The sequence below is a fragment of the Setaria viridis genome, chromosome 2, assembly GCF_005286985.2.
Source record: "Setaria viridis chromosome 2, Setaria_viridis_v4.0, whole genome shotgun sequence".
In the NCBI taxonomy this organism is placed as follows: Eukaryota; Viridiplantae; Streptophyta; class Magnoliopsida; order Poales; family Poaceae; genus Setaria; species Setaria viridis.
The window spans coordinates 27,254,412-27,268,363 of NC_048264.2; the positions used below are offsets into that span (position 1 = coordinate 27,254,412).

Consider the following 13,952-nt stretch of genomic DNA (forward strand, 5'->3'; position numbering starts at 1 on the left):
TGGGATATAACAAAAGCTTTACATTTCTCGAGCTAATGTTCGAACTAAACACATGCCAAGCACACATGGAGGATGAACACAGTTTTGATTGGTTTGCTTGTGGAGGGATCAACAGTTCAGCACTAGCACTCACATTTTCAGCTAATTTTTATGCAACGTTCTCGTAGTAAGTGATACACGGTGACTTCATCAATCTCAAGATTTGTGAACCCAATCTCACAACTCAAGATTTCTAGGACTAATCTCATGGAGACACTTTAGGAGGTGAGTGTGGGTGCGTGCAAACCGGCTTTTATGTTTGAATTGTGTCATAGAACAAACGCACGTACATGTATGATGTAAAAGATAATGATACGAAAAGCTCCATAAATATATAATACTAGTTACTATATTTCATGTTTTGAGAAAATTCTAGGTCGAGCATGAACAGTTGGTATCACTATCCCAAAAACCTCCCGCTAACTCCACAAAGCGCTTCAGGACAACTACTGGATAGATCAAATCTCCCCACTTACAACAGGAGATGAGATCAGAGAATACACAAATCTTTGGAAGGAAATCCAAATACAACAAATCAATCCGGAAACAGAAGATGAAATCAAATGGCGTTGGACAGAGAGTGGAGAATACTCAACAAAGAGTGCATACCTTATACAGCTCCAAGGCCGGACAAAGAAAATCAACATCACTCCGATATGGAAGGCTAAAACAGAATCCAAATGCAGGATTTTTGCTTGGATACTACTACACAGGAAAATTTTAATGGCAGATAATTTGGCAAAGCGGAACTAGCCAAATGACCCGATTTGCAAGCTATGCGATACGGCTCCAGAGACGCCAACGCATCTATGTAAATACTGCATGTACACCACCATAGTATGAAGCTGCCTCGCTACATGGTTCGGTCTGCACCACTTGCCGACAGCGCATGAGACATCCTTGATTTAGAATTGGTGGAAGCAAAGTAGGAGGCACATTGGAAGGCAAAACAGACCCTACTTCGACGGATTGGTCGTTTATTTTTGGTGGAACATATGGAAAGAACGAAACACAAGAACATTCAATCAAGAGAGTAAATCAAGAGAGTAAGTCTTTTGAGGACGTGGCATTCCTAATTAAAGAGAAAGCCGGACAATATCAGTGGGCAACACATCCCAGCAACTAAGACCTACAACACGAAGCTTAGTGTTCCTTTTGTTTTCCTTTTTTCTGTGTTGCCCCGGGGGAAGAGTTGTCTTTTACTTTTTTCCCTTTTATTAGGCCGTTTATAGTTGTATTTTAACTTTTATTTCTCCACTTCTAATAAAAATTTGGCAAAACACTTGCCGTTAAAAAAAATCGGCAAAACTCTTGCCGTTTAAAAAAAAAAAGCCTGCAACTCTGCTTCCCGTTCCCTGACTTCCCTCCGCTGACACCGCTGCTGCGTGCTGCAGACGTTTTGCATCCAGCGCCTGCGCCATCGGCCTCTTCCTTCCCCAACCGTCGGCCGCCTCCTGTTCCTCACCACCCGCAACGACCACAGTGGCTCAGTGCGGCATCAGCTTCCTCTCGCCATCGCCTTCATCCTCGGAGTCAGATTCTTCACCGCCGTGACCCTCTCTATCTCGCACCGCCTCGGCCCGCGCCACCTCTCTGTCCCTGGGGTACGTGCAGTACAGGAACGAGTAGATGGAACAGCACAGCGCCATGGGGACGGCGACGGAGGTGTATATCGCCCTGGCGAGGGACGTTGCGTTGTGCCGCTCCATCTCGACATCGACGGCCGCGCGCTCGTCGACGCCGCCGCCGCCCGTCCCGGAGCGCGCGAGCTTGTAACCGTAGAGGCGCTCGGCGAGCATGCCAACCACCGGTGGCGCGAACGAGGCGAGCACGGCCTCGAACGTCCGGTCCAGCGCGAACACGGTCGTCATCGCTCGCGGCGGGACGATCTCCGCGAGTATGGGGCTGTTGGTGGCGGTGCCGTTCCAGGAGGCCATGATCCCGAGGATGAACAGCGCGGCGCCGTGCTTCGCCGTCGTGGACGGGTCGTTGGGGAGAGCGAGGAGGAGGACGCCGGCGAGAGGGATCGCGGAGCCGGAGCTGATCTGCGAGAGGACGATGCGGCCCGAGTTCCTGAACCGCCGGGCGAGGGCGTCCCCCATCTTACCGCCGAAGAGCGCGCCCACGGACGTTGCGACCTTGAACAGCGTCATCAGCGCCGCCGTCTCGCCGTGGGAGAATCCGACGAGCTCGAGCCACATCGGCGTGAACAGCAGCGCCGACCAGGGGAACGACCCGGTGAGGCCCTGCGCGATGATGACCTGGAACGACGGGACCCGCATCACGGCCTTGGCCTCCCTGGCGAAGTCCTGCAGCTCCTGCCGCACCGGCTTGACGCTTGCCGGGGTCACCGCGCGGCCTCTTGCGGCGGCGAACGCGCGGATGGACACGCCGACCACGCCACCCAAGACGCCGAGCAGGAGGAAGGCGAGACGCCAGCCGGGCAGCCCGAGGAACGAGGTCGGCGCCATGAGGAGGCCGAGGGAAGTGCCGGCCACGGTGCCGGCCTTCCCGGCCACCGCGAGCCACCCGAACGCCACGCCCCTACTGGCGCCGTCGACGGAGTCGGCGACGAAGGCGTAGATCGCAGGGATCTGCAGCGCCAACCCGACGCCGTTCAACGCCGCCGTCACCGCCATCTGTATTGTTGCCACGACATCTGATGAGCTCTGCCGCAGGCGAGGCGAAGCGACACGGGAGCTGGCGCGCGGCCGCCATGGCCTACCTGTGGGAAGGTGGTGGAGAAGCCAATTAGGAAGGTCGCCGCCGCCCAGACGAAGGCGCCGAGCGCGATGACGGTGAGGCGGTCGTGGCGCGCCGCCAGGTAGGCCGCGAGCGGGTAGCAGGCGGTCTGCACGACGGAGCGGGACAGCGCGATGGAGCCGAGCGCCGTGGGCGAGGCCTGCAGCGCTGCGCCGATCTCGCGGTACACCGCCGGGAGCAGCGCCGCGTCGGCGCGCTCCATCGCCAGCGCCGCGAACGCCAGGAGCAGCGTCGCCCTCCGCGAGCGCCGCTGCCTCCTGCCCTGCTGCTCCGCCATGGCGCTGCTACCACCACCACCACTTCCACCACCGTGCTTTGTAGTCAACGGTGATTGGTGAGCGGCGTGAGGCCGAAGAATCTTTCAAGAGCGGCAAAGGCTTTGCAGATGTGTGCAATTAACTTACTAATTTCTAACTAGCAAGTTGGAGCCTTGCAAGTGAGCTGCAGAGTCTAGTTTGAACAACTACCCATGCTGGACATACGAGTTCCTTGTTTTTATTTTCTTCTTTTTTTAATCCGGATCCTCGCTGTTCCAGATGTTTGGAAGTTTGGATAGGCACCCGCCCCCCCGGACGAGAATCCATGAGCCAGAGTTTTCGTTCGGTCCTTCCAAAGCCGAGTCGCATCTTGCCAAATGCAAGGAAGAGGCATGGATCTGGTACCTTGGCAGGGATAAAGTGTCTGCGTGAGATTATCGCAGCTAGCTAGTGAGCTAGTATATGAGTTGCACTGCGGCTCTGTTTTGAGCTCATTTTTTTATCTCTTTCTAAATATTTGATTTACATCGCTTCTTCTCCTATATTAATACAAGCCCGGCAGTTTACCTGCTGGTCTGTTAAAAGAAATATAATTCTAACAACAAAGCTCCTGTAGATCATGAAGTTAGTGGGATGTGTTGTATACTAGCAGTAGCAGCATCACAAAGATGTTCATTTTGGGTGAGTCAAATTGACCATGGTGTTACAATTTCCTAAAAATCGGTAGAAATATCCTCTTCAACATGAATGGGCCAAGAATATCAGATTCTTTTGCTCTGTCACAGCTCATGGTTTCCTAATAGTCTTGCAGTGCCAGCATCAGCCTGGGCAGATTCTTCAGAACCGTAAATGGCATCGACCTGATCAGGTTTCTCACCATCATCTGCCGATTCAAAGAGATCAAACCTGTCATCACCGCATCCGAAATGCGAACCCCCAAGTTCAATCTGATCCAATTCTGACTGAATCATAGACTGCATACGCGCACGATCCCTGTCTCGAGGGTAAGTGCGATACATGAACGTGTATATGGAGCTGCAAATCACCATCGGTATGGAAATGGCCGTGTACAGCGCCTTGGCCAGCGACGCGGCGTTCTCCCGGTCTTGTTCAGGGCTGCTCCCTTTGTCGTCCGGTTTGAAACCATAGAGGTGCTGAGATAACAAGCCGACGACAGGAGGCGCAAATGAAGCTAGAATAGACTCGAAAGTCCTGTCCAGAGCATAAATGCTCGTTCTTTGTTTCTCGGGCACAATCTCTGCGAAAATCGGGCTGTGCAAGAAGCAGAGAGTATTTAACATCAGATCGCTCTATGTTTATTGGACGAAAATGAAGTCAGCAATTGACACAATAGGAGGCAGATTTTTATGGACACTTGTTAGTACAATAGTACTATACACCAAAAGAGTTTAAATAGGGGGTGTTTGGGAGGAGGGGGCTAAATTTTAGCCCCCGTCCTATCGAATGTTTGGACACCAATTAGGAGTATTAAACCTAGACTAATTACAAAACTAATTATACAACCCCTAGGCTAAATCGCGAGACGAATCTATTAAGCCTAATTAGTCTATGATTTGACAATGTGGTGCTACAGTAACCCTCCTCCCAAACATCCGATGTGACAGCGCTAAAGTTTATGGATACTTGTTAGTACAATAGTACTATACACCAAAAGAGTTTAAATAAGAGGATTCATGGTGAAATGTGTGACATACCAGTTTGTAGCAGCTCCATTCCAGGAGATGATGAGTCCCATGATGAACAAAACGAGTCCATGGGCTACACCACTGGATCTGGATGGATCATCCGGCAGTCCCAGCAGAAGAACAGCAGCTAGTGGAATAGCAGAGCCAGCACTTATCTGCGACAGGATGATCCTCCCAGCGTTCGGATACCGCTGAGCAAGGAAATCCCCCATCTTTCCACCAAGAAGGCCGCCAATGGAGGTGGCAACCGCGAAGATTGTTGTGAACATGGCGGTCTCCTCATGGCTGAACCCGATGAGCTCAAGCCACATGGACAAGAAGGACAGGGCTGACCACGGGAACGAGCCGCTGACACCCTGGGCAACGAAGACCTGGAATGTTGGGATCTGAATTATAGACTTGGCCTCGATGAGCAGCTCCCTTGCTTCATCCAATGCAGACTTTTTGCTGATTGGTGTGGCATGTAACCCGGCATTGTTTGCAGGGAAATGGGGATCCACGGCGAAGAGCCACACGAGAATGCCTACGACAACGCTGACAATTGCGACGAGATGGAAGGCAATGCGCCATCCGGCAATCCCCAGGAATGTGGTTTGTGCCAGCATCAAGGCAAAGAATCCCCCAAATATGGAGCCTATGCTGCTGGTCAGCTGCAGCCAGCCAAAAGCTGCTCCACGGTTGTCGTCGTCCGTGGAGTCGGCGACCAGCGACTGGACTGCAGGTATGACAAGAGCTAGACCAATGCCGTTCAAGCCTCTAGACACCGCTACCTGAGAAAGCAGCAGTTTAAGTAGTGTCAGCTTACAGGAAAGAAACATGCAAAATGTTAGAGCCTAAATCCTTCTATATGGTTAGAAAGTAACGATTATTGAGAAATTCCGATCCTGCTGTGTATCTGTTTGGACTTTTTGGAGTACCAAACTTAGCCACAAGTAGCAACTAGCAAGCAATTACACACTAGCATTGCCCCATCTTCGTTTTCGGCATCAGTTGTCAGGAAATACTTCGTTTTCCCCTCATTATACGTCAAGTGGAAGAATTCAAAGAGATGACAGGTAGTGCTTCTAGGTTGTTGCCTAGTCAAGAATCAAGTGCGACCACCACATGTTTATCCAGAAATTCTACTGTATTGTAAAAAATATGCGCGGCTCAACTCAACAATACCGGCGCTAAGTCAAAGTTTCCACAGGAGTTCACTGACTTAAAGCAAGGTTCGCAGTGAACCATAGATTTCACTTTCTGGGTGATTTCTTGGAAAATCTCACCCTTCTTGAGAAAATTTACCACTATCTTTGTTACAAATTTACAGAGTTCCCCCTACCTACCGGTACCAGACTGAGATCGATGAACTAACAACAGCAAAATGTTCTGCTGGAGGACAATGGCACCGAAGACACACCTAATAAAAAGACAGACCTGTTCTTCCTAAACGCAGTGGCATTTGCAATATGTCCTAGCATCAAATCGAGCAATCAGAGAAGGGGCCTATCAACCAACGGTCAGGGCAAGGCTCACCTGGAGGAAGGTGTCGGAGACGGCGACGAGGAACGTGGCGGCCGCCCAGAGGAAGGCCCCCAGCGCGATGACGTGGGCGCGGTTGTGGCGCGACGCCGCGTAGGCCGCCACCGGGTAGCAGGCGGCCTGGACGATGGAGCGGTAGAGCGTGAGGGCGCCGAGCCCCGTGGGCGTGGCGTGCAGCGCGGCGCCCACCTCCCGGTACACCGCCGGCAGCAGCGCCTCGTCGGCGCGCTCCATGATGGACGCCAGGTTCACCAGCACCAGCGTCCGCCGCCCCTGCCGCCACGCCGCCGGCCCCATCCTTCCGAGGCCTCCGCGCTCTCACCTCTGCTCTTCGGGCCGGGTGCTCAGCCTCAGCTCCGGCTTGGGGTCGCGCTCGTGACGGCCGCCATTGGGGGTCCAAGCAAGCGAGCAGACACCGGCGATCTGGGGTCTTCTCTTCGGGGGAATTATATTATTGGTCGTCTTTAGCTGGAGCAGAGTTCTAAGAGGAAGTCGTGTATTGTCAATGACATGTGGGGCATCGTACCTGTGGGACACCTTGTCAGTGATGGAGTCAGGTAGGGTGGCAAGTTGACTTGGGCTTATAGCAGGCAAAAGGCAAAAGCGAGCTAGCCGAGGTAGTTGGGGAGCTTCCCATTGGTTGGTTCACTGGTTCCCCGCGGGTCCCACCTGTCAGTTGAACAAATCGAGCTCAGGAGTTGGATGCTGGGGACGGTGTGGGTGATCATGCTGTCAGCTGTCTCCTGTTTGGCGTGTTGTGCGTTACACTGAAGAGGAGATTAGATTACGGGAAAAAATCTACATGACCCTCTCGCCTCTCGCCTGTTGCAAATAGACTACGTAACCTCTAACCTATAAAACCAGATATTCTACCCCTTATGTTTGCAAAACCGTTCAAATAACCCCCTCAAGTGGTATTGCATAGCGGTTTTGCTATGTTAGCGTGTTGAGTAAGAGGGTCCTGCTTGTAAGTCTGCCCGACCGAGCGGGGACGATGGCTTCTGCATGGCCAGCTCACACACCAACTGGTGAATGGCGGCCAGTGAGCATTGCACAGGGAAGGGGAGGGAGCAGCCTAGGGCTTCTATTTGCAGGCTCTTGTCAGTGCCCATCGAGCCGCGGCAGAGGTGCGGAGTCAATGGAGAGGAGGACGGCGTGGCTGCTTGGCGCGAGGTTGTTGACGCGAGCACCCAGGGCATGGAGCGGGATGGGCGATGGACGAGACTGCTTGGCTTGGGGATGAGCAGGCGAGGCAGGTGGATAGTAGCGCACTGCATAGGGGTCAAGAAGCAAACAACGGTAGGGCAACAAGTCAATAACTAGCCAATACCATGGTTGGTGAAGAAACAAAGGTCAGGTTCAATTTGTAACATGGCGACCAGAGCAAGTGAGCTTTCTCTGCTCCGACCCATGCTCGTCGTAGCTGCTCCGCCCCTGTCGTTGCCAAGATTTGCGGATCAAGACTTAGACTAGTAAATTTTTTTTATGCGCGTAAGGCCTCGGATGGTGGCGTGGGAGACACGGGTTAGACTGGTTCGGGCAAAGGAAGCCCTACGTCCAGTATCAAGGATGCTCGTATATCCCACGCGGGGTTCTATAGTAGGGGTTACAGATCGGCGAGAGAGGGACTGGTCCCAAGTCTCTTTGTGCTTGTGCCCTCAGGGAGTGTACTAGCGTGCTGTGCTTGTGGGAGAAGAAATCGATCCCCCCCTCCGGCCCTTGGTGCCTCCTTTTATATCATAAGGGGGGTGGCCGGAGTTACAGCTGGGATCGGGCGAAGAGGACTGTAAAAGTGTAAACGTAGTACGGTAAAAACACGACGGGAAGGGAGGAACAAGTTCCTAGACGCCCGACGCCTTCGCCGGCCCCTGACGAGCGCCGGCGTGCATGACGGAGGGGGGCGGCCGTGTGCCAACTGTCGTCGCGCCCTACAGATAGCTCCTTCGGCATTCGTAGGCGTCGGGTTATGATGAAGGTGTTTCGTCGTTACCCCTGTGTCCGTTGGGGACGACGGTGGATGCTACCGTCCTGATGATGGCTTCTGGAGAGAGGGCGTCACATCCTTGCTGCCGGGTGCGCGGGACCCGAGGGCGCGCGGGGCCCGAGGACAGGCGAGTCTCTCCTCCGCTCCGGTCGGCGCAGGCCATGAGTACCCTGCGGCGAATGGAAGGGAGCCGCCAGCACTGTAGCTTGTACAGTATGGTCGTGCATGGGTACTTGCAGCGGGTTGCGTGAGGAGCGCGGTCATCCTTCCCCCTGCCAGGCCTGCGGCGCATTTATGACGAGGCCGACGGGGGGGGGGGGGGACCCACGGGATTGTTTATCTTGTCCACCTGGTCCGCATCCGAGGGGGATGTCCGCCCTGGGGGCCCCAGCGAGTCCGACCCCTGTGCTCGGGGTCGGACGAGGCGGAACCTTGTGGCGAGAGGTCGGGCGCCCCCGACCCTGGGGTCGCAGTCGGACGAGGCGGAAGCCTCGTGGAGGGAGGTCGGGCGCTCCCGACCCTAGGACCGTGGTCGGGCGAGGCGGTGCCTTGTTGGCGGGAGGTCGGATGTTCCCGACCCTGAGACCGCGGTCGGGCGAGGCGGAGTTTTGATTATGCTAGGTGGGCCCGGGCCTTCGCGTCTGCTCTTTTAAGCGGTATTTAGGAGATCATTAATATTTCCCCCCAACAGTAGCCCCGAGCCTGTGGTGGAGCAGAAGTGCTCCTCCGGAGGCTTCTTTCGCCGTTTCGTCGCAGATTTTGTTTATGGTGCGCTGGCCTTATCCCAGCTCGGCCGGGGAACCTGCGAATCGTGACCACACGCGTGGCCGTTGGTTGCGATGCTAGCCCCCGAGCCCCCGCGCGTGGCAGGAGACCGGTCGGGAGGCCAGGTCGACTTTTGATCGTTGCCCCTCAAGCGTCCGTTCGCTAGGACGGAGGGGTTGAGCCGTGCCACGTTATCCTCGTTGGACGAACCGTGGTGCTCGTTTCGAGCTGCGAACGGGTAGGTTCGATTGGAGTCCCGGTCCCCGTTCGGGGGGGTCCGGCTCAGGCCAAGCTGGTGGCGTACTCCAATCTCCGCCGGCTAGTTCATATAGTTTCCGGGTCCGTTCGGCCGGACCCGGGGGCTCGTTGCCTTTCCCCGTGGAAAAACCATGAACTTTATGCCGGACAGGACTCGAACGTGAGGTCGGGACGCCCTTGGCTTTCGCTCGCCTGGGTGTTGGCCGCTAGCGGACCCGTCCCTTCTCACCCCTTGCTCGGGGGATGTCCTGAGGCAGCTGTCGAACCCGTGGCAGGCCAGCCTTCGAACCTCTGGACCGTAATGGGCCGTAGGGGCGTTTTCAGCCCCGTATCCCTTTCTTACCTCTCGGTGGGCCTTGGGACGGAATGGAGCGGCCGTTGCATTTGGGCCGAACGTGGGGGACGTCGTGGGCGTGCCATCCGGGAGGCGGAGTTATGGGGAGCGCCATCCCGCGAATCGAGAAGGATAGGATGTTTTCGCGGCCGATCGTGTGCGCGGTTTTCGAAAAGGAAACGGGCGTGGCAAGGGCGTACCTGGCGCCGCATTTATGGCGGCAGGGGCGTCGATTTGGCTTCTCCCGTACCTTTCCTATAAAAACGGGAGCCCGCCGCGCCGGTTCCGCCCGCCTTCTGCATTCGAGCCTTTTCGCCCTCCAGCCTCGCGCTTTAGTTCATCCGCGCCCACTTCGTTTCCTCCGCTCCAAGCCGCGCGCTTTCTTCCTACCTCCGTTGATCTTCCTCCTCCTCCGGTGATGGGTTCCTGGGGGATCTCCCATTTCACCTCCTCGCGCGCCGAGGGCCTGGTGCGAAAAGGCCTCCTCTGCGAGAGGACGGCGGCGGGCGAGTGGGAGCTACCGGGGACGGAGCAAGTGCCGACTCCTCCTTCCGGCTACGTCGTCTCCTTCGCTCACTTCCATGAGCGGGGGTTCGCCTCTCCCCCAAGCCGCTTCTTCCGCGGGCTCCTCCACTACTACGGGCTCGAGCTCCAGCACCTTAATCCCAACGGGATTCAGCACATTGCGGCGTTCGTCACACTGTGCGAGGGGTTCCTGGGCATTGAGCCCAACTTCTCGCTGTGGAAATACTTTTTCACAGTGAGCTTGTACCAGAAGACGGAGAAGCGGGGGAGCCAGCAGCGGTCGCCTCCGGTGCCGATTGGGTGCGCCGGGATCCACCTTCGCCATACTCGCTCCAAGGAGTACATGGCGATGAAGACCTTGGCGTCCCACAAGGGGTGGCACAACCAGTGGTTCTATGTGAAGAACTACCAGAACTCCCCCCTGCCGGCTTTCATCGGCCGCACCATCGACGTGGCGCCGGAGGTGTGGGCGTATGGGCCGGTGGAGAAGGAGAAGAAGCGGTTCTTCGACCTGTTGCAGGCCATCGAGCGGCTGAAGAGGAGCGGGCTCACCGGCGCTGGGGTCATCGGAGCGTACCATGCCCGGCGGGTGGCGCCGCTGATGCTCCGGATCCGGCCGCTTGCCGCCATGACCCCCGACGCGCCGACCGAGGGCACCGTCTTGGCGACGGGTGCGCTCGCCACTTCCGAGATCCGGCAACGGATTCGGGAAGCGCTGGAGGACAAGGACGTCGAGTACCCGATCCTGAGCACCCACCGATGCGCCCGGACGCGGGCTTCCTAGACCTGGTAAGGGGTTGGGGCGTCGTCCTCCTTTCGTTGTGTCTTGCGATTGTTACTTTGACGTGGAGCTGTTTTGCGTTTGTAGGGCCCGCTAACCCGGGTCGTGGACTCGCTCCCGCCGGTGCCGGAAGACGCTGAGCGGCGGACGCGCAACCGTCTCCTCGCCGAGGCGCAGAAGCGCCGTAAGGACAAGGAGACGGCGAAGAAGAGGAAGAAAGCCGCCAAGGAGTTCCAGCGGCAGCGGAGGGGGCCGGTCGTGTCAGACGATGATGACGACGATGACGATGATGATGAAGAGGATGAAGATGAGGAGGATGATGAAGAGGAGGAACTGATTTCCTCCTTCCGATCGGGCGCACTCGCAATTCGGGAGGCACCCCTGAGGACGGCCGCGGGGGGTGAAGCGGAGGAGGCATCCGCCCGGGCCTCAGCTCCACAAGGCCCTGGGGCTACGCCCCAGGGGCCACTACAGAGCGTCCCCCAGGAGTCGACGTGGGACGCCCCCGAGGGGTCGGCGCGGGGCGTCTCCCAGGAGCGGGCGCGGGACGCTCCCCAGGGGTCGGCGAGGGGTGCCCCCCAGGGGTCGACACGGGGCTCCTTCCCGGAGCCGGCGCGGAGCACCCCTCGGGGGTCTTCGGAGCCTTCCCCCGCCGCCGTTTTGGAGCCGGCGCGGGGCGCCTCCCAGGAGTCTGCCGAGGGCGTTCCTCGGAGGTCCGCGGAGACCGCCTCCACCGTCGCGCCCGCGATTGGAGGGCAGCGAAGCGGCGACAAGCGGCCGCTGCCGGATGCCCCGGGGTCGGCGTCAGGCTCCGAGGCGAAGCGCGCGCACCGTCCTTGTGCTTCAAGAACGTAAGTTGGCCTTCCTTGCATCTCGTTCCTCTCCCCTTCTCGCGTTCGTTCCTGCTGACGTTTGTTCGTCGATGTGCAGCGTCGCTCCTCGTGGCCTTGCCCTGCAGCTGGCGCCTAAGAAGGCGTTGCGGTTGTCGTCCTCCTCCGGGGGCGGACCGCGATCCCGCCCGCGGCGAGCGGCGGGGTCCCTGGTGAGGCTGCGGACCCCTCCGCGGAGGTGGCCCCTGTGATGGCGGCTGGCGGAGCGACGGCGGCGTCGGTCATGGGAGGGGGAGCGGACCCCACTCCGCCTTCAGTTCCCCCGATCGCCCCTACAGCGCAGGGCACGATCCCCCCGGGTTCTCAGGCCGAGGAGGTGATCGACCTTGATGCCGACGAGACGGAGGAGACGGCGGCGACGGGAGGTGTGGCGGATGCCCCCGCAGCCGTGGCGGGATCGGCGGCGGAGGGAACGCCTGCCCCTGAAAGCGCGGCGGCGGAGGCAACGGCGACGGAGGCGGGGACCTCCGCCCCGATTACCCCCACGGAAGTGGCTCCGGCGGCGGAGGCGGAGGGGCCCGCTGGGGGGACTCCGGCAAGAACGGAGGAGCCTCCCCAGGTGGTTGCGGTGGGGGGCGAGGTAGCCACGGGGATACCGCTGGCGGCCTCGGTGGCGACGAGCGTGCAGGTACTGGGGCCGTCGGTAAACCCGGCGGCTTCTAGCGCAATGGTGCCGACCTTGACGGCAGCGTCAGGATCGGCTCCTACCTCGGCCTTGGCTCCCCCCGTTCCCAAGGCGTGGAGAGGGTCCGTCCTTCGCTGGTCATCCCGCGAGGACCCGCCAAGGCATCTCTTCACCTGGACGACGCCGCGGAGTGGCACAGGTGGCAGGCGGTGCAGGGCGGCCTTGCCCACGCCCAGGCGGCTCTGTCCTCGGCGTTGGGGGTTCTGGGCAACACCGTTCTCCCTGGCAGCCAGGTATGTTGCCCCCACTGTTGGTGATCAGCATCTCCAATTTGCTTTATCCCTGATGGCACGTTGCTTTGCAGGCCCTCCAAGAGTGCAGTCGGGGGAAATCTGATTTCCTCCGGCTGGAGCGGAGGCTCTGGGAGCGCTTCAACGCGGAGAGGGAGCGCACCCGGGAGCTGTCCCTGCAGGTCACTGACGCCCAGGGGGTCATCCGCGACCTGCAAAGGCGTGAGGGGACGGCGCTGGAAGAGGCACGGCGATCGGAGGCCAAGCTCCAAGCCATCATTGACAAGGCCCGTCTTGACCAGGAGGAGTCCCGGGCAGCCGCTGAGAGGGCCCGCCGCGACGCTGAGGAGCTTGCCCGGCTGAGGGGGGAGTATGAAGCCCTCCAGAAGACCGTCGAGCGTGTCCGTTGTGAGCGGCACCAGGCTTTGCAAGACCGGGACGCCGAGAAGGCCAAGAAAGAGGAGGCCGAGGAGGGACTCCAGGCCGCCGTGTCTCGAGGAGCCGACCGGGAGCGCGAGCTGAAGGCCTGGGCTGACGGTGAGTCTCTTTTCGGTTCCCGCGTTCTCGTGGTGTGGCGGTTTGTTCTTTAACACGGTGGGCCTTTCCGGATGATTCCTGCAGGCGAAATCGCCAAGCTAAAGGGCTTGCTCGACGCGGAGCGCAGTGAGCTCAGTGCCCTGCAGGATGCGGTCCGCGTCGTCTGCGACGACTTCGGCGTGCATCCGGAGGAGGGGTCGAGCTCTCTGCCGGCTCGTGTCCTCGGGGTACGCCGTCGGTGTCGCGAGATCGCCATGGACGCGCTTCACGTTGGCGTGCGGCGAACCTTCGGGGTCTTCGGCTCCCATTATTCCGGCATTAACTTTGCCGGGATGAGCGAGGGGTACGCCGCCGATTACTCCGAAGCCGAGCTGGACGAGATCGATGCAGCGGTGTTCGCACCAGCGGAGGCCCTCGCGAAGCTCCTGGAAGATGAGGCCCTTCCTCCTGCCGACCCCCCGTCAAGTTAACTGTACCGGGCTTGCGCCCAAATTGTAACTATGTCAGTTTCGAACTTGTTTCGTGATGGCCATACGGGCCTGTCTATAACTTTGCCGTGCGAAAGTTTCCGATCCCCTTTGCTGTTCCTTTGGGCTTAAAAGTTTAGAATACGTTGTCGGGTGCGTCAGTAAGCTTTGATGAGCGAAGGTGCCGTAGCCGCTGGGGCGTAGGTTTTT

The 13,952-nt window shown here is 58.2% G+C and overlaps 2 protein-coding genes across 2 annotated transcripts; both read right to left on the reverse strand.

Moving 5' to 3' along the window:
* Positions 1-1,059: 1,059 nt before the first annotated feature.
* Positions 1,060-3,529, reverse strand: LOC117842185 (uncharacterized). The gene is made up of 2 exons (XM_034722556.2): positions 2,765-3,529; positions 1,060-2,678 (listed from the first exon to the last, which is right to left on the reverse strand). Exons 1-2 carry the CDS (start codon positions 3,077-3,079, stop codon positions 1,527-1,529), a joined length of 1,467 nt encoding a protein of 488 aa, XP_034578447.1. The 5' UTR covers positions 3,080-3,529; the 3' UTR covers positions 1,060-1,526.
* A 143-nt stretch (positions 3,530-3,672) lies between these two features.
* LOC117842184 (uncharacterized) lies at positions 3,673-6,708 on the reverse strand. The gene is made up of 3 exons (XM_034722555.2): positions 6,281-6,708; positions 4,775-5,535; positions 3,673-4,331 (listed from the first exon to the last, which is right to left on the reverse strand). The coding sequence occupies exons 1-3, from the start codon at positions 6,581-6,583 to the stop codon at positions 3,839-3,841; spliced, it is 1,557 nt and encodes a 518-aa protein (XP_034578446.1). The 5' UTR covers positions 6,584-6,708; the 3' UTR covers positions 3,673-3,838.
* Positions 6,709-13,952: the final 7,244 nt, after the last annotated feature.

Bases quoted from the DNA above. Each gene is read 5' to 3' on its own strand.
- LOC117842185 (XM_034722556.2), bottom strand. From the start codon at position 3,079: ATGGCGGAGCAGCAGGGCAGGAGGCAGCGGCGCTCGCGGAGGGCGACG. The intron at 2,679-2,764 runs GTAGGCCATGGC...GCAACAATACAG, and splicing joins TCTCCACCACCTTCCCACAG to ATGGCGGTGACGGCGGCGTT.
- LOC117842184 (XM_034722555.2), bottom strand. From the start codon at position 6,583: ATGGGGCCGGCGGCGTGGCGGCAGGGGCGGCGGACGCTGGTGCTGGTG. The intron at 5,536-6,280 runs GTGAGCCTTGCC...CTGCTTTCTCAG, and splicing joins TCTCCGACACCTTCCTCCAG to GTAGCGGTGTCTAGAGGCTT. The intron at 4,332-4,774 runs GTATGTCACACA...CTTCTTGCACAG, and splicing joins AATGGAGCTGCTACAAACTG to CCCGATTTTCGCAGAGATTG.